Genomic DNA, 20,421 nt, shown 5'->3' on the forward strand with positions numbered 1-20,421 from the left:
TGACTTCGAATTAATAAAACAAATAGGCATTGATGTATTGAATAGTAATGATTTTATTTAGTACTGAAATATTATATTTAAATTATTTAAAAAAAATATGAGATACCAAGAACACGATGAAAACACGTGTTTTAGGAGGAGTGATAAGAAAGGAAAAGAGAGCGTGACTGATAATATTTATAGTGATTAGCGAAAAGGGGACGGAACAATCGGCAGTGTTGCCGGCGTTGGTGAGCGGGCGGCGCGCGGGGCGGCGCGCGTGGTCCCGTGGCGGCTCTCAGTACATTGCGTGAGTCGCGCCGCGCCGGTCGCACTACATACAGTGGCGCGCTCTTGCAAACGCGACTGCAAACTTCGCTCGACCACATGTCCGATACTGAATCCCTGAAACGATAACCCTTTACTTCACACGTGACTCTCACCTCCCGCCCGCCACACGCGGGACCGTTTAAAAACTCGTAAAACCGCACGCGCTTCAAAGTCGTAAAATAATCGTAAAAAGTAAACACACGTCAAGCGGCCTTTATCGCCGACGAAGCCCATTATGACGCTCGAGTGACGTTTAATAGGCAATAAAATTAATAAAATTTAACATTGACTGTCTATATTCGGAGTGACGCCGGAGGTCGCGTTATCAAGGCGCGTGGGGCCGCAATGACATAAGTGTTCCCTAACTGAGTGACGATAGTGACAGTGACTTCACCATGAACTCATATTTTGAACAGGGCGGTTTCTATGGTGCCCATGGAGTGCACCAGGGCGGCGGCGGTGGAGACCAGTACCGTGGGTTTCCCTTGGGGCTCACGTACGCCCAGCCACACGCTCTCCATCAGCCGAGGCCACAGGACTCGCCGTACGATGCGTCTGTAGCGGCTGCTTGCAAGTTATACGCCGGCGAACAACAGTATGGAAAAGCAGATTGCTCAAAGACTGGAGCAGAGCAACAGAATGGCTATGGAGGGAAGGAAGCGTGGGGTTCAGGGCTGGGCGCGTTAGTAAGGCCCGCCGCGTGCACCCCAGAGGCGAGGTACAGCGAGTCATCTAGCCCCGGAAGAGCTCTACCTTGGGGAAACCAGTGCGGCTTACCAGGGTCAGCAGCAGCAGCTCAACCAGTCCAACATCAACCCACCAACCACACCTTTTACCCTTGGATGGCCATTGCAGGTATGTTCATATTTAAATAATCCAAAACCTGAAAAATCGCAAATTTATGAGTAAAAAGTGTAAAAAATTCTCAAAGCCCGAATACACTGTTAAAAATAATTTTCTACTTTCTTTGAAGTCCTAAAATGTCGCTTATTCCAGTTAAACAAATTGAATGTAAATTATTCTAATAAGATACTAATATGAATGAGAATAAAGTGGGGAGCGCAATTCATTGAGTGCCAATAAAAATCACATAAAATCGAAGACCCTCGTTAACTCCCGATTAACACGAGATTTTATTGCATATGACAACTCTCAAAATATAATAAAAATAACATCAGAGATAATTTTGTTTATATTAATTTGTGTAAAAATGATTCTATATTCGTTTTAAAATTAAAGGCTTTTAAATAACAAATTTAATAATCCTATATTCATTATCCAAGGTAATTAATACATTAACTGTATATAATTTATTCACGTGCCTCATTACAAATCTTAGCCGCCGCTAATTATAACGACGGTCTGATGATATTCCAAAATGAAATATTAAATTATTTCTAAGCCATTACGGCGATTGACATGTGAAGTCGAATATCTTGGGATACTGCCAGTTGTAATAAGTCACTCAGTAGCCAGTAATACAATACGGTTTTACGCAAAAATAAATGAAAGCCCTTATTGAGATTCAGTTTGTTTAGAAATAGGAAAAAAACATTGCGGATGCAACGTCTTAACGCAGCGCGGGCGCCGGCACTCGGGTCAATGGCCCGATCTAGTTTGGGCGCATTATTTAACTGACCAACGAAATTATGCCTTTCGTGTGTTTAGCTACAGCGAAAGTTGGCCTTGAGTGTGATTGAAGGGAGTGGTCGGAAAGAACGATCGCTTCCTTTACACGAGTACTGTGAATATTAATTACTGAATTATTGTAATGAAGGTTTTAAATCAACAACTACCGTTCATTTGTTTAGCAATTATCAACCCCAAGTACAAAAGCTAATAAGGTCAAGGTGATAGGAAAAGTCCAGTAAGAAATTCCATTAGCAAAGCACCCAACTAGAATAAGACAGGTTACTCGCTACTCGTAATTAACGCGAGTCGTGTGTGGTCTCGATTCTCATAACTCATGTTTGATAAAATTAAGGGAATTAAAAAGTAAAAATAAGGTACGTCGTATTTCACCGGAGTTCACGCGATGCCCGCGAAAACAATACAAGGCCGATGGTTCAGGTTTTTCGATTGTACAATTCAAATGGTCCTTTCGTCATTTTTTGTAAATGTAAAATGTTAACGGGCAGGAGGCTCACCTGATAAGTGAAACATGGACACTCACATTGACAGAAGGCTCGCAAGTACGTCGCCGGCCTTTTAAAAATTGGTACGCGCTTTTCTTGAAGGACATGAAATCGTATGGTTTTTGTTGAGATTGTCAAATAATTCTTACGGAAGAAATATCTATTGAGATATATTCAGATTTCTGTCTCCCTTGTCTTTTACTTTCATTTTTTTTACTCAATGTCTGTTTCAAAAATACATCATCATCATCATTCATACACTTTGAATTATCGATTTGATAGTTTTCTATTCTTTTGAATGAATAATTATGCAAATGACTGACATTTAAGAAAGAAAATTGTACGCTGTATTAATATGTGGTTAGAATGTGCATTGTTGTGTGCATTAATTAACATTGTATACCTTAAATTTTATTATTTTATAAGTTTCCCGAGGCAAGACTATTATATATATTTTCCTTGAGAACTTTAGTTTGCTCTGTATTTAGTATTCATTTATAATTGGAGGTTCTCTAATTATTATTATTTTCAAAAAACACTTGTAATAGTTATATTTTATAAAATATAATTATGAATATTTCTATAAACAATGTTAAATAAATTCCAATCGAATAGTAATTTAAATTCATATTTCACTGATAGGTGGCGCTGTTCTTAATTTATCAGTAATTTAGTATTCAGGGTTATTAAAATGATTAAACTAGCAAAAAAATTAAGTAATTACCAATTAACGGACCAAATCTGTGCGATTAATCGCAATGGTTTAAAATTTAATGAAATTATAATGGTAATTTTCTGGTTTGATTTTGTTAACTGGGGCTTTCCAAGCACTAAAAATACGTAATATTTGTTAGTACAATATATATAATAATTACATAATGTTTTAAATTAATATTTTGAGTTTAACGTTTAATACGATACAATCAGAAATAAAACATTTTGTTGCCAGATCAATTTTATACTTAAAGTACATATTAAGAAATTAATTAAATAGTTTTAAATAATAATTCTAAAATAAAAGGAAATATCTCGGACACAAGATTATTGGGATATTTATAAGCAATTGTTTTCTCAATAATAAATTTCCTTTGGATGCTCATATCGAATTTGAATGTGTCATTGTAAAAAATATACTTACCTACTATAATATGTCTTGTTATATTCTTTATATACTTTGGTTGCCGTATCTAACCATACGCCTGGTTTTGCCTCTATAATTTCTAAACGGGTTCCGAAATTGCAGAGCGAATTTTGCTCGAGGCCGAATTTCTTAAATGCTCCTTTATTAAAGGGAAATGAGTTTGTAATCACTAGTTCACTTGAAGGTTCTTCTTTGCTCCCTGGTTTTTAATATTTGTACCTGAAATAAGGATTGGTACTTATTATCAGCTCAGATTTTACAAATTATTCATTAATTTATGACAAACTTTGAGTGTATGTCTTCGAGAATTAAGAAACCCGAATTATTACTGATAAAAATAATAATAAAAATAAAAAATAGTTAAAAAAAACTAAAAAACACGCTTTTAAAGCACATCAAACTAAAAAGTGAAAAATAATTCCTAATTTAGACTGAAAATGGTAATTAACAAAAAATACTGGTATTATTGTGAAAAAGCGTGGGGCGCTCTGTGCCATATTTTTCGTCTATCGAGCACTTTTTAGTTTGATGTGCTTTAAAAGCGTGTTTTTTAGTTTTTTTAAACTATTATTTATTTTTTAGTTAAATTTTTTTTATTTTTTTTTTCGGATTATTGCATTGTCATCGTATCAGTCATATTATTCAAATTTGAATAAAATGTGTCCGTTTAAAGTGGGTCAAAATCGAGTCCGAAGGAGTCGGTTACATACATACATACATACAGGTGAAGCTAATATAAAGCGTGTAAAAACATTTATCTCATAACCTATTCGACAAATTTGTTATAACAAAAATAATTCCAAATTCAAATTTTCAGAACTAACTCAGAGATAGCACTATTATGCACAGTGCATCCGTGAGTCATGAGCGTCCGATGTGAAGGTTGCTCTACTTCACGTATGCCTTATGCATTTCAAACGTCAAGGGAATTCCGTCTTCGATCTAATGCTACGATATTATTTTTCTGCTATAAATTCAAAAGGAATTATGAATTACTGTTCATTATCGATTAGCGGCCAACAAAGGTGTTAGATAAAAGGAATAAATCAATGCATTGAAGCGTACAATGTAGACAATATTTATAGTTTTAACTTTTTATATTGCTTGCTTAGGTACTAATGACGACAAAATCAATTACATTTATGTTAAATTTTCTAATTCAATGTATATAGTTGGTTATTAACTAAGTAACTAATTAAATGTCCAACGCAAGTATTGTCTACTTACTTTTATTATTACCCGCCCTAAGAACAAAGCAACCATAATAGTAAGAGCCTCTTCATACCAAACACTATTCTGGCCTCAATAGAATTGCTTAAAAACCCAAATTGGTCATTCAAGACAACAGAAAAATAACATAATAGCCCGTAACAGTCGCAAAACCAAACTAATAATGGGGGAGATATGTTTTATGGCTTTCAAGTTTTGAATACGAGCTTTTTTAGTTAGGTCAAAAACGTGTACGGGTAAGCACGTTCGTAGTGCTGTTAATATTTTAATTAATTGTATTAAAAGTAATTGTAAAAATGCGCGTGCCCATACTCCCGCGAGGCGGCCATCTTGGATTTAATCGATCATAGGTGCAGCTGTGAAGTGATAAATATGATTCCTGTCTGTGTGCGTTTGTCTTTTTGTGTGCAACCGTTGAAAGCTTCACTCTTCAAAGCTTTTGCAAATAAACAATTTCAATGTTTTAGATTTATTTGTACGGTAAAATTTGTATTTCAAATGTAAAAAAATATTTGTAATTTGTGTTATTTTACAAAAGCCATGTATAATTAAAGTCTACATTAGATTAAGTATACCTAGCGCTAATATTTGTGTAAGTTAAGTAATTAATTATCGTTTAAACTAAATATTTGTAAAAGTGATCCTATATATCATAGTAGGTACCAGGTAATGAATAATAGCCATTTCCTTAAATGGATTATCACATACAACTCCTGGTTTGTAATCCTCAAAATACCACACTCAATAAAACATAACGTACAGCTTGCATAACTCACTTCTATATGGGAACCGGCGAGTCGAGATTACGGTGCAACGAAAATCATTGGTTATCTATACCCGATCCGTGACTTCTGCAATCTTACAATTGTTTCTCCCAAGTCTTTGTTTGCTTCCAATTATTTTTATTCCGAAGCTATTTCGAGACACTCCGAGAATTCTGAGTGAGACGTGAAAATCATACGAAAAATATGTAGTAAATAGTAGATAACTGTTATCTAAAGAATCTAAATGGCGCCGTTTATAATTTTTTCTACCGGGAAATAATTAAAATTCATAATACCACAAAAAATATTAAATATAAATAACAAAGATAATAATTTGTGCAAAATTTAAACTTAAATAAATCAAATTGAGAATCGTTGTGAAAGTAAATAGGTGTTATTAAATATTGGAGTGCATCGCAACAACTACGTCAGCCCCAGGGAGCTTATAAAGCTTTTGATCCAAGGAAAGAAGAAATACATGTTAAAATAATTATAGGTACTTCGTGATTTACCTTACCTAAAGTCTATTGTACTAATTTAAATAAATGAAAATTTCTTGTTACCTACTTAATAAACGTGGATTATGTTTATAGTACGCGCCTTAATTCGGTAGCGTGATGTTAGGTATATAGGTTGCCTCGATACTGCAAGGTTGACTAATAGGACCAAACCAACTCTTCAGTTTTATAAAATTAGGTTTTACTTTAAATTTAAAAAAAGAAGTTATTCCGAGCAATATTAATTATTTTACTTTTGATTTAAGAAATAGGCGTTCAGAGCAATACTTACCTATGTAATAAAGTATGTATGTGTTAATTTTGATAGGTAACGTCCTTGGTTTATGGAAGATAAAATTGCGGTATTAAAAATAGACCCTCATCAACTTGTTTACTTGTTGTATACATGTTAAGCAACCTCAGTAAAGGGCAATTTTAATTATGAATAATGTTACTATGTTTTTATAGAACTAAATCATGTTTTATTATCATAAAAATACTAATTTTTCTGTAATATTGTACTATACGATTCCACCCGTTATTTTGCCTCCTTAGAATAAAGATACAGGCATTCGTTTATAGTTAATTGTTTAATCGCTAATATTGGCTGTATTTTCTACTTATACAAATTAATCCGAAGAAGAAGTGAAATTTTAATCAAATTTTGGATAATTATGTGAGATTTAACGCCAATTTCGTTGAGTATATGAGTTATGTATAATCGTGCTAATTCTGTCGTATTTATCTGTCATAATACAGGTCAGTAGAGAATATGTTTTTAGTTCAGTCTTTGTACATAAACCATAAAAACAACCTAACTTGAGATTAACATAGAGTTTAGGCAATTCGTGTACAACATAATTAGTACATACAATTCATTCATAGTATCGCTTTTCATGGAATACAGTGTTATTCGAGACTCCGAAGAGTAAGGCAATTAATAATTTTGCACGACTCACCGACCGCTCTACAATCGCTAACCGACTGTGCATAAAAGTAAAATTACGGATTTTAACATATCCGATTGGAATCAATATAATTGATCATTCTACCATTCGATTATTGCTTGTCTTCGATCTTTTGTATCAAGTTAAACGTGTTAAAGTCCACACAGCCGCGAGAAAATTGCATTAAACAATTTTATAACGATAACCTGTTCCCAGTAAACTATTAAACCATATTTAATTTCTCATAAACTGTGCAGTATTACAGTGTATGAATAGCTTTTACGACACATTTTAATTTATAAGTACTGCATCTTAGGGCGCATTTTTCATAAACACGAGCTGAAATCCTTTTAATACACCCTTGAACCTTTTGTCCCGGTGATAGTGCTCTTTATTGGGTGGCATTTTGAAGGATTTAGGCCATTTTATAATGTTTCCGTGATATAAGGGGCTTCGTGCCGAAACTAGCGTTTTACAGAACAATGTGTCTTTTGAACTAAGTCGGTTAATCGTGTTGTTCCAGTGTGAATTTCACATAAAATTCATTTTTCTTTTTCACTATCAAAGTCCACTATTGTTTTTATTCGTCGTATTAATTAAGGGCAATTAGAGATGCGAAGTGGAATTGTGTATACAAGATATACGAAGTCTTTAAAATTTGGTACATCTATTTCCGAATATCACTTAATTAAAAAACGGACTCATGTCGTGAATGAAAAACTTAAGCGACGTTGACACTGGAAACCTAACAGTAATTATTATAAATTATAATAGCTATTAATGTGATTAATATTCATTTATTTACAGTTATAATGTATAAAAACTGATAAAACATGCGGTTCACTTACCTCGATACAAAGTCGCTACTCTTTAATTATTCTTAGTCAATCCATTCGTATTTTTATATTCCATAGCAAATTTTGTTGATCGGTCACGCCGCTCAAAGATTTGATTCGCCTCTCGTTAGAACGACCACTAAACTTTACACCACTACGGTAGGAATCGATAATTATCCGACACTAAAATTTTATGAATGCTTCGATTGTAATTTTAATTGTTTGAGTCATTAGACATGTGAAAGGCTGACCGTTGTTTTACAATTTCTTACGGCAAAATTATAAGATTACCAAATCGATGAATTTGATTATGGCCATTCGCCGCGGGAATCGAAAAGAAAGCTTGCGCTAGCGCCGACACCAATGATGGATGGCCCCACTACGTTAGCTAATCAACCCTTCTGATGTGGGAGGATCCTGACTAAAATATACCTGTCTCATTTCATCAAAATATTTTACCAAGAGTCTCTCAAATTAACAACGATATAGAAATATTATTACGAAATATTTAATGTGAAGCACAAAAATATATTATAAAGATAATAATATAATTAAAAATAGATACGATTATAAATATTCCATAAAAGTGTTTATATTTCTCACACTCGGTAACATATATTTAATTAATATTTTATCAAGTAATAAATCTCTTTATTGCCCATTCGTCATTAATATTGACGTCCGTTGGATTTATACTTATCCTTGGTAATATTTAATAATATTCTAGAAAGAGACAACTATGGTAATCAAGGTTCTCAACAGTTACAGCGGTCCAAGCGGCCTTTAACGATGTATGCGGGTCGAAAAAACCGACGTTTCTATTACGAAGACCGTTTTTTCACTGGCAACGTCCAGAAACACAATCGTAAATTATAATTTATTAACCCACAGGATGAAGGAAATTAAGTTATCTATCGTGTCTATGGCGGTGTGCTTTGGAATCTAAAATAATCAGTTCGGATTAAGTGTTCGGTTGTATCAGACGCGCAGAGTTTAGAGAGTGCAAATTGTGAGAGGCATTCCGTTCATTATGCATGCCGTCAGAATTGTTAAGGCGTGACCTACCACAGTTCATTGACGGTAGAGCAAAGTGTTCCGATCATGCGATGCGACACACGTAGCACCGATTCACGTGTAATCAGCGACTGTGTGTGCCAAGCCTTTGCGGCCTCACACTAAGATACGAAAAGCAAAGAAAATAAGACGTTTTCATACCCTCGAAGCGGATCAGTGAAGTGTTTAAATTACTCTTTCTTTCACACGCATCACGGGAGATGTGTTTGGCTAACATAGCACGAATGCTGGTATCATCGTCGCTTGCGCAGAATTCTAATGCGAATTTCCTCCTGAACCATACTGGCGATACATAAAACATTATGTCTCGCTGTCGTGTTTACAACGGAAAACAGTCGCGCGCTGTGTGCTAAGCTTAGTATCATAATGCGTTTTAAATTAGCAGTTAAAATATTTAATAACTAGAATTCCAGTAAGGTATAAAGCGGACGTGATAGAGTGTATTAATGTCTTCAATATTTATTTTGTGTTTGTGAGAAACTGAAATATGTCAGGTTTATAGGGTTAAAGACCGCGGAGATTATAAATGCGAGCGCACGGAGTCGACGCCGCGAAAATGTTTCCACAAACAAACGACGCCAAGTACTCTCGTACTGCGAGTGAGGAAGTAAAAATGTTATACTTGTTTTCGTCTTTCGTTAATTAATTTTAATTAGATGTAAACCACTTACAATAATTTATCTAACTATACAAAAATAATCGCGATAGAATGAAGTACGCCTATTTAATTGCTCACATTCCGAACAAAAAGTAGTTGATACTCAACTTAGATTTCAAAGGAATTTCCTCACAATTCAAGTCCAAATACCAGTTCGTTGAATAACTTAGATAAAGACATTAATATTTCATCTTTAATACGTATTTCATTAGAGGAATTAATTCATATTTATAGTTAAAACATTTTTTGTTTTATTTTTCTTTCGATATTTACCTACAAGAATCGTTATCTGATTACAATGATAGCTTTAAATTGCGGTTTTCATTCCCTAATATTATGTATAATGACTGACTGGCTGGACAGTGGACACTATGTAATCAAATATTTTTAATTTACCATCATATACCTATATTTAGTGTAATTGCTATGTATTATGCTTTATGGATGTAAGCACAATGTTGACATAATTGCTACATGCACTTTACAATGTAATATTATCACTACAAAATCTATGTAGTCATTAGAGACAGTTATTTACATTTTAATCGCGGCCGTGATTGCCTGACCCCTTTGATAACGTAGCCAAAGAAGGAGAATTAAGGAAATCTTTACATTTACATAAGTATTGGCAACTCACAAAAAATATATGAGCAGAGGTACATAACACTTAGATTTTTTAGCATTTTCGTTAAACGTCGTATAATCGAACTAAAACAGTGAATAAAATAGGCATTAGGTTATATTTAGAATATACACCGCCAGTCCTTATTAAGCTGAAATTACCTACTACCGCCCTTTGGCCCGCTGACCTCACTAAAACTGAAACTATTTAGACCCCCGTTAATCAACTCGCCCAAGTAAAATCTCCATTGATTTATACCTATACCGAAAACAACATGGTTTCTTGAAATTAGGTACTTTTTTTGGTATTTCATATTAAAATTTACTATGAATATATTATACATGAATAGAATGTCTTGAATAAATATTTTTAAAACTATTTATTAGTTTAAACTACTATAATGGTAATGTTTGAATGATATCTCAGTCAACATTTTAAAAAAAAACCATACCGAAGTTTTACGATCAAGTGAATCTTGGAATAACTTAAAGCATTCTATTAATTGTCTTACATTTATTTCATTTAATAACCATTTCGATTAAATAGAAACAGGTAATTTAAATAAATTAGCAATCCTTTAAGCCATTTACGGCGAATAGCTTAGGTTTCAAAAAGATTGATCAGCTAAACCGCGCAATTCGCGATAAGATTTATTCTTATTGCTAATTAATTAAATGCGTCTTTTAAAAGCAATAAGCAATATATTTCACGCTATACTTTATTTAAGTGTAAAAATATACAAAATAAATAGGGTTCAATTTTAATTATTTCTAATATATTAAATACATATATTTAAACGAATGGCAAGTTACTATAAATGTATCCTATTTTTGTATTTCAAGTGTTTAATGTATTTTTCTTTATGGTAAAGTATATAAATTTATATTAATAGTTATAAAGAATCATCTCACAAACCGTATGTTCAAGACCGTAGCAAAAACAAAATATACCTTGTATCACAATCAAATAAATTCGTACAAATATGAATCGGAATTTAAATTTTATATTGAAAAAGATTTAAAACGAGCTAATTTGCCGCATTTATGTGCGAGCTTACCTCGATCGGTAGCTGTAAGATAATGTTCACACCTGCCCGCTTTGTACAAACGTCGCAACGCACGACCAAAGCACTAACTCCAACATTTTATGACCCTAAAGACACCCGCCCGAAAGCGGCTAATTTTTTATTAATTTTACGATCTAGTTATAATACGCTTGTATCGATTTTATTGCGCCAATTAATTCTATTTTTTTGTAAGCTGTTTTTTAATTAATGCAAATGTCGTATTCTTAAGTTTTATATTAGGCACGTGGCTTCAAATGTGGAATTAGAATAGTTATGTCCACATTTATTTAAATCTACGGTATTTTTGGCGTAACAAAAACGATGAACGTATAAACATGATACTGGTGACTTATAAAGGTCTAAAAGTGTTTGTCAAAATAAAAAGTATTTTAACGTTTAAGCCGCCGAACATTTGTTTATTTCAACTAAAGTTATTCACATAATCAAAAGAAAAGCTTGTTGTAAATATGGGTCGGGTGGAATGTCGCGAGGCCTCCATTTTATTACGTCACTCTACAGTTTATGGGATCAGCTGTTACATTACGTCACTACAGATGTTAGAATGTAAGGGAAATTCGTTATTTAAAATTCATTAAGGATTCCACTGTAGCGCGATGGTACAGTAGTATATCAATGTGATGGGAAATGTTGTATGTAAAGTTAAAAATGGCAGAAGTATCAGGGTTAGAAATACACCTATGTCTGTTTAAGTGTTCTTATATATACGAGATGGTATGAAATAGTCAATTATAACTAGTTAAATTCAGTCATTGTAATATTTTAAAATGGACATGTTGGAAGCCATTCAAATTACGTAACCGGTTTAAAAAACCACTGTTCAGGTAACTGTCATAAATTTTAACGAAATGTATTTGTTTAGCAGTTAAAAATTTAATTGTTTAAAAAGGTTGTGCAATTTTTATGACTGTGGTTATTATGGTCTATCAATGGATGGACAATGTACGGGATATTGCCGCAAATTCCTTGAAAGACGGCAACACAATTCGTTGCGTAGACCCAAGGTATTAACATAGATGAATATATTTGTAAAGTTAAAACAAAAGAAAACTTGAAAAAAAAATTAAAATTTTAAATTAAGAACATTTCTGTCGTTGATTCTTTTAATAGACGTTAAAAACCCCGTAACATGAAGACGTTTATTTGACGAGTGTTTCTTTGTACGCTTGATTATACAGGTTCCTGTACCAGACAAAAGTATGACACAATGACTTAATAAATTCGTACACACACGCTTTAAGTTAATTTGGAGTACGTACATAAGAATAAATGTAGTAGAAAGTTTTAATGATTTTGTGTCTCGCAAGCTCGAAAGCAAGCTTCCTCCCGGAGTATAACCGACACTCATGCACGTCATAAATCTGAAACCTCGTCCCCATTGTTTCCAACGATGTCAAAGATCACCAATTTGCCATTGTCATACCCACGATGTTCTACCGCATTCAACAATTAAAACGTGATTTTTAGTATTTGGCTCCACATTAATCTTCCGTCGATAAAAACCTGATTTCGAATATTTGAATGCAAACGAAACATTGTATTTTTAATTTCGAATTTCGAATTCCTAGATTCCGATAAATGAATTATGATAGTCTGACAGTTTTTTAGAAACTCTGCCTTTAGCGGGAGGGGGGAAGTTAAATATATAATTCAGACATTAAAGTAGCAAAACAAATAAATGTTTATTTAGAAGGCATAAAAGTCTACCTATATGCGTGTAGATAATATCACTGAAATCTTAAAAATACACAAGGAAATTATAGGCAAGGCCAATTGAGACAAACAACATATGAGATCACATTTTCAAATTTAACCGCGGCATTATTGAACAAATTGCCTTCAAGTTCATGGTAAGCGCGCTAGTTTCGGCTCTAGAGAATTTATTAATTTCCTACGCTTATCATTATTATTTAGGGTTTTGGTCCACAAGCTATTTTTTGTTCTAATTTGATGCCACTTTGTATATCGAATAGATAAAATAGACGTTTGAATTTACGTACTGGCCGTTTAATTTTGCATAATGTGCAGCCGTCCATGGCGGTAACCGCTATTAAAATTAAAACTATGCACATATTACGGAATATTTTGTTTAAAATTATGTAAACAAAAAACTGCCAGTTTTAACTTAAGTAAATTTAAACATACAGATAATTCTTAATATTTTCGTTAAGAAGATAATTAATGTAAATTACGGAAGCTGATTTAAATTTTAAAAATTAGAGCATTTCACCGGTAAATTTGACGTTTGACACAATATTGTGCGCAAATAAAGTCTCAAATATACAGAACCTTAATTGATTATGCCAGATTTAACTTAACAGCTATATTTCAAGTTACTTCGCGATTACGATCTAAATTTCTTAATACGTATAAATGTTATCATAGGGCAATAAAATAATAATAAAAATGCTTAATTAAGTTGTTACTAACTGCGCCTAAAACGCGCACATTAAGATTAGTTAGGGTAATTAATATTCATTGTTCTCTTAATTAGTCTCATGTAACTTTTAAGATTCTTGTATATTCTATTAAATTTATTATTTGTAAATAGATAAATACTAAATGTCACCTACTTCTCTGTACCTACCAATGACACACATTCAGCCTGAACCAAAAATCGATTCAATTCCTGTTTTTCTTTTGTTTTAATTCAAGCAACGATTTAAATCTTTGTTTTTTAATGAATAAAAATCCCTAATATTAATTAGTTGTTTTTGTCTATATGTATTTTAATTTGTGTTCGTTCTCCAGTGTAAGTTGTATAAATATAATTGCACTCATTTGACTACTTAGTCTTTTGTCTCTTTCTATTGAATTGTGTTAACGCTATAATGAAAAGAGACAGAAGTACTAAAACGTTGTCATTAGACTAAGACTAATGAATTATGTTAGTTCTTACTAAAATCTAATATGAAGATTTTTTATGTGAAACGCTTTTAATTCTTTAAGGTTTTATAACTTGATAAACAGTAGACATGTTTTGACTATCACTTGTTATTCGTGCTCCCGTCTACGAATTTACATTATACAAAGACAGCAGTTGTTTGTTTTCTCACACTGTAATAGTCTGAAAACATTACTTGAGAATTTGTATTATTTTTTAATAAATGAGTTATCGTTTTTGTCTTTTATTTGTTAACCTAATAACCGTATTTATTTGTAACATAAGAACACATCATATGTAAGAATTGAATATTACAATTATTTTTAATTATCTTATAGTAAACAATAAAACAAATAAACTATACAAATGTCGAACAGTACCTACACTTGCTCACTGTTAATTGAAATTATGTAATAAGTAGTAGGTATGTATTCTAACAATTTAAAAACATTTAAAATAAGTTATGATTCCCTTGAATAAAAAATACATCATGATTAAAACATCCTTATAGCGATAAAAGATAGCGGTTCTAAAGATAATCTCTATCCCGACACAATAACCGACAAAATATTTCACTACTGGCCTATTACTATCATATTTATGTCTTTATAACTAGTTTGCGTGTGCAATGCCAATATAGACACACGCACTCTACGTCAGAGTCGCCTATCCTTTTTCTTAAATGGTTTTATTCGTTTGAAACCAGTAGCTACATTATTAAAAATTATAATACAGAATCATGATGTCTGCTTCCTGTGACAGGAAAAGCTGACGCATAGTGCTATAAACATACCTGGACTTAGTTGTGGAATTGTTTACTGAAATATGGACACCAAAGTTTATCAATTAATTATTGAAAGAACTAGATTTTAATTCTTATTTTACTGTAAATAAGTACAAGGTCATTTCATTAATATTCCTATTACAATATTCTACCTTAGAACTATGGTTTTTAAAATAAGAACTACAAATTCAAGTTCTAGTTTGTTTTATAAAGGGATTATAATGTACATGTTATTGAACGATACTATGCTATTTATCGCACGAATCATGTTTCTATTTTTAGTTTTTTCTTTAACTAGGGTTGCCTGGAAAAGATCGCTTATTAGCGATAAGGCCGCCCGTTGCATCCCTTATAATTTTTTTTGTATTGTGTTTGATTTATTGTTTTTTGCAACAAAGTGTTAATAAATAAATAAAATAAATAAATATTTATATGAATTAATAGCTCGTCGATGAATTGAGCAAATAATAACTTCCATAGATCACAAATCCAATATCTATTTAAACAATATAAATTAATACATATTTATATATTTATGTATATCTAGAGATTTAAAAACGGTAAAAAGATTTGTAATCTACAAAATGGCATTTGAATTTACTGAAGTGATATTAAATTAATTAAGGGATTATACACGACATTTTTTGTACACAGTAAAAATAAAATAAGAATTTCATACAAACAATGCATGTTCTTCGACCTTGCGATTGCAATAAATTTTACAGTTGTGACACGCAAATCTCTAACTGCGCTTGATTTATTGCAATGAATATGTAACAATTTACCATAGTTCTAGATCAATTTCGGGGCAGTAATTCAATGTGTGCTTGTTTTTGAAATGGAATTTTGTTTATAATGCAATATCGTTTGCATAATTTAAGTCGGGGATCGATTTGAAAAGGATGGTTGATGAATATCAAAATTATTATTATTATCGATCGCCTGCGAACGGAACTAAAATACTATTTTATATTACATATATGTATATCTGTGAAGCAAAGTTTTTATTACTTTTCAACACTAGCTTTGCTTTGCAGTTTTACCCGCCTTAACTAGGTTCAATAAAAACATTTCAATCCAAACCAGTTTTCCTGCTCAAATTTTCAGCTTTATATATCAGAAAGAATCTATTAAGTTGAGACCGATTCTGTAATACACAAATCAAAACATAAATTATCAAATATTCTAATTACTAATAATTAAATTCGTATCAATAATTTTTATCTTGTTTGTACTGAACTCAGCGGGCGATTCTGCGCAGGCGCCGCATTACAATATCGCTATCGGCCCTCGGGCTTTAGGGCTGCCAATCTGAAGTAACAAGGACTAGGACCTGCAATTACTCAGTACAAGTTTGCAGGCTATAATTACGATTGATTTACTGAAATTTTCTTTTATTGAAAATATAGTACCAAGACAGTACCTACCTAAATAAATCAACAAACAATTACTTACTAAAACACTAGTTAATATAAAACATCGTTATTGTAACAATAATATTGCTTTATTAGAAAAAAGGTTTTTTCTTTATGTAATTATAAACTGGCAATACTTTAACATCGCTGGCAAGACTTGTATTGTATATTCTACGTCAGTGCGTCAAACGGATATGTCAGAAGCTCACTTGGCCATTCGATGCAAAAAATTAATCGCTGCATTTAATTGTTGTATCATCATAATGGAAAAATGGAATTCCATTTAGCACATAATGCACATAAATGCATCTCAAGACGTATTAGACGTGTTTTTTATACATACAGGAATAATTTACCTAAGTGTCAATGTTCTTAACACTTATGTATGGCTGATGAAGCTTATGTAAAAAGCTTAGATAATATTGAAGGACGCATTTTGCCCAAAACTCATCCATATCAAAATTGAGCATTCTGATAAACGAGCTAGGTCTGGATATCCATACTTGCTCCCCTCACACTTTGAAATCGATTTTCGTTTAGTTTTTATAGTTTAATTTTTTTGTCGTGTCTTTAAGAGCTTATAACATTAAAAATTGTATTTTATTTTTGTACCAATGTATCAGTGTGCTGAGCGTTGTTAAGCTTTTATAAATAAAACAAATTATATCAGTATTTCTAATACATCTTGAATTATAATAAAACAAATGACTGTTTTATTGACGATTTAAAGTGGGTTTCCGTAACGTTATATAATCATTATAGTAAATATTTAGCCTTTTATTTTAATAATATAGCAACAGAGTGCTTTAATATTTTTTCAGGGCCAAATACAAAAAATATAGTATTCATCACAGTAAGCGAGATCCGAGTAGTTTATTCGCATTAAATCATACAACTCGTAAATCGCGCAAACCCGTTCTACAGCTTATCAAAACAATGCACAGACACACTTCTAACATCGCAAAGTAAAACGTCTTTTCGTTAATACTCGGTGCTCTAATTTCACACTTAAACTGTTTAGCGCAAGGTCTAGTTTCACTATAAGTTACCAAGCAATTACGTCTTTTTGGAAATGAGAGAATATCATTTCAAAATTAAGCCTCAAGAATATGATAAATTTTCATAAATCAGATTTAATTTATTGGAGTATGGACTTTAAGGTGTTGCCAATTGGTTTATTTTGGTTTATGGGATTCGTTAACTTACGACATTCATTCATAGTAGCTGAATGCTGTAATCGGTCTCGAATCGCTCCGGGTTTATAGTAATTTTACAACGGGAAGTAAAAAACGATATTTTATAATTATACATGTCAGATAATGATACCGCTGGCACAAAAATGGAAAAAAGATTAGCTTGTTTCATTTATTACATACACTTCTCGATTTAAATGATTTCATACAACGAATTATAGTTTCGTTGATATTAAAAAGCTATAGATTTATTCCTACACGCCAACTGAAAAAACACGTTCATTAAGCCATGAGCAAATGTCAGATAACAGAACTATTATCTATAAAAGTAGGGTTTTATTTCAATTATTTTCACGAGCTATTATTTTTTATGAGTGCTTTCGTTTTGTATGACAACACGAACGTTTTAATTACTTTGAAGTACGCCGACTTCAAATTGCATAGCAAAATACGTGTTAACATGGCTATATTATTTTATATTCAGTGGTTATTTTAATGATGGAGGGCGTGTGGTTAACTTAATACAATACATACAAGAATTGAATTCATTCTTATTTAATACGTCGCTGCATACAAAAAATATAGAATGATTGAACCTAAATTATTATGGAGCGGCACATGGCAACCATCATATCGAACAATAAAATTTGGTATAATGCAAAAAGTGCGAAGCCACAGATAACTTAAAAACTGTTTATACTTGTTTTATTTTTATTTTGTTATGCACGTATGAATGACACATTTAATCAGAGATTATTGTATAATATAGGCTACCTATGTTTAAAAATAAATCAGTGGCGCTACAACCTTTTTATGCCTGGGTCAGATTTCAGTAGGTAGGTACCTATGTGTTTCATTATTGTCAATCAAATAGGCAAGTGAAGATCAGCCTGCTGTGCCTGACAAAGGCCGTCGACTTTTTGGGTCTAAGGCGAGCCGGTTTCCTTACGATGTTTTCCTTTGAGCGAATGTTAAATGTGTACATAGAAAGAAAGTTCATTGGTGCAACCGGGGATCGAACCTACGACCTCAGGGATGAGAGTCGCACGCTGAAGTCACTAGGCTAACACTGCGCTATTATATAAAACCTATCGATATAGTTATCTCATATATAATGGGATTCTTTAACAAATAAACGGAGTGAGGTTAGAAAGATTCATAGGTCTATCACCTCGCGTGTCCGTTGAACATCAAAATCTCTATAAAAATACATCACATAGATATTGTTACATTGAACAAAGTGTTTCATTGTTTGATAAATCATACTTATTCTTACTAATGAGATAGAAATCGGTAGCTCGTGTAAATTAATTTTAACGTCTTAACTGATTAAAAAAAATTGTAACTTACAAATAGAAAATCGTTGAAATCTAAACGTTTTTATAATACTTACGTATATGTGCAATAATTACTTTTCTATAATTAAATCTTAAATACACATATAACTTCTATAAGTAGAACCTTTTAAAAATGGCGTCTAATTGAACTCATTAAGTTATTTAAGCCGCACATGGCTCTTCTGTTTTTCATATAATTTTGCTGTAATTTGCCTCAGCTTCTCTCCTCTGTAATCGATGCAAAACATGTGAACCTAAATTGAAAGAAATCGATTTTGACCACAGATTGCTGTCCTAAAATAGTACACTGTATTCATGTAAATTATTTATTCACCGCATAGAAACGTGATTTTTAAGTACACCAAAATGTGCCGTGATAGAGCCATACTTAAAATCAACTTAAATTCAATATAAAGTATGAATTAGGAGGGTGAGAATTTTAAACGAAAGACTATACGATTATGCGTTTCGTTCAAATGGGATTGGTCAATGGGAATCTCTAGAACACGATACGTCGAATAAACCCTAACGGAACGATTAAAAAGCAAATAATCAGAAATTTAAGGAGATATTTATGAACAGTGTATGCTCGATCGTATGTCGAAGGTTCGATCCCCGTCTATGCACCAATGGATTTTCTGTTTATGTACGCATTTAACATTCGCTCGAACGGTGAAGGAAAACATCGTGAGGAAAGTGGCTTGCCAAACCCAAAAAGTAGAGAGCATGTGTCAGGCATAGGAGGCTGATCACATGCTTGCCTATTCTATTGACAAATGATCATGAGGTTGTAGCGGTTATTTATTATCATGCTAGTACTCGTTTAGTGTATCGTATACATAGTAGGTACAAGCTAACGTTTATGCCAAATTTTAAACTTCCGTATACGGTTTTTCTAAACTATTATACAACATTACACGTTAACGCAAAGAAATAAAGCTGCTATTACAACGAGAACTCAAAGGAACATTGTAACAGTGATGCTAGCATTATAGTATTAGAAATTATGCTTATTAAATAGGTAATTTTAAAGTAATTAGATGCAAATAATCCGAACTCTGACGAACAGCTAAACTTGTTGTACTCTTGGTCTTACTCAAACCAGTTTTAGTTAAGCGTTTGCATATACAAAGTAACTAAAAAATATTTTGCATTGCATTAGTTTTTACCTTTCAATAAGGAGACGAAAATTAAAAAATAATCTATTTCTTTTCGTAATTATGAGCTGATGAAACTGAAATTCAATTAAAACTATTTAACATATAGTTATTTATATGAATAGAAATAAATTAAAGTAAGTAAATAATAAATATAACGTTGTAAATGTAAAACCCTAATATCTTGAATAGCTTTCGAGTTCTACACTGCTTGTGTAGGCCTTGTGACTTCAGTGCAAATATGACTGGTCAACGGCACCTCTAGTAAAATAAGCGTTGACTTGTGACCTTAAACGTCATCTTATTACGTCCAGTCCCACTCAAACGCAACCATAAACAAGCGAAACATCAGAA

The 20,421-nt window shown here is 32.4% G+C and overlaps 1 protein-coding gene across 1 annotated transcript in view; it reads left to right on the forward strand.

Moving 5' to 3' along the window:
- The first annotated feature begins 282 nt into the window (after positions 1–282).
- Positions 283–20,421, forward strand: part of LOC125049568 (homeotic protein ultrabithorax) — a 100,409-nt gene continuing 80,270 nt past the window's right edge. The window contains exon 1 of the mRNA XM_047648940.1: positions 283–1,164. Within this exon, the coding sequence (XP_047504896.1) occupies positions 705–1,164 (460 nt within the window). The 5' untranslated portion in view covers positions 283–704. The remainder of the gene's footprint in view (positions 1,165–20,421) is intronic.

Source organism: Pieris napi, chromosome 5 (assembly GCF_905475465.1).
Source record: "Pieris napi chromosome 5, ilPieNapi1.2, whole genome shotgun sequence".
NCBI lineage: Eukaryota > Metazoa > Arthropoda > Insecta > Lepidoptera > Pieridae > Pieris > Pieris napi.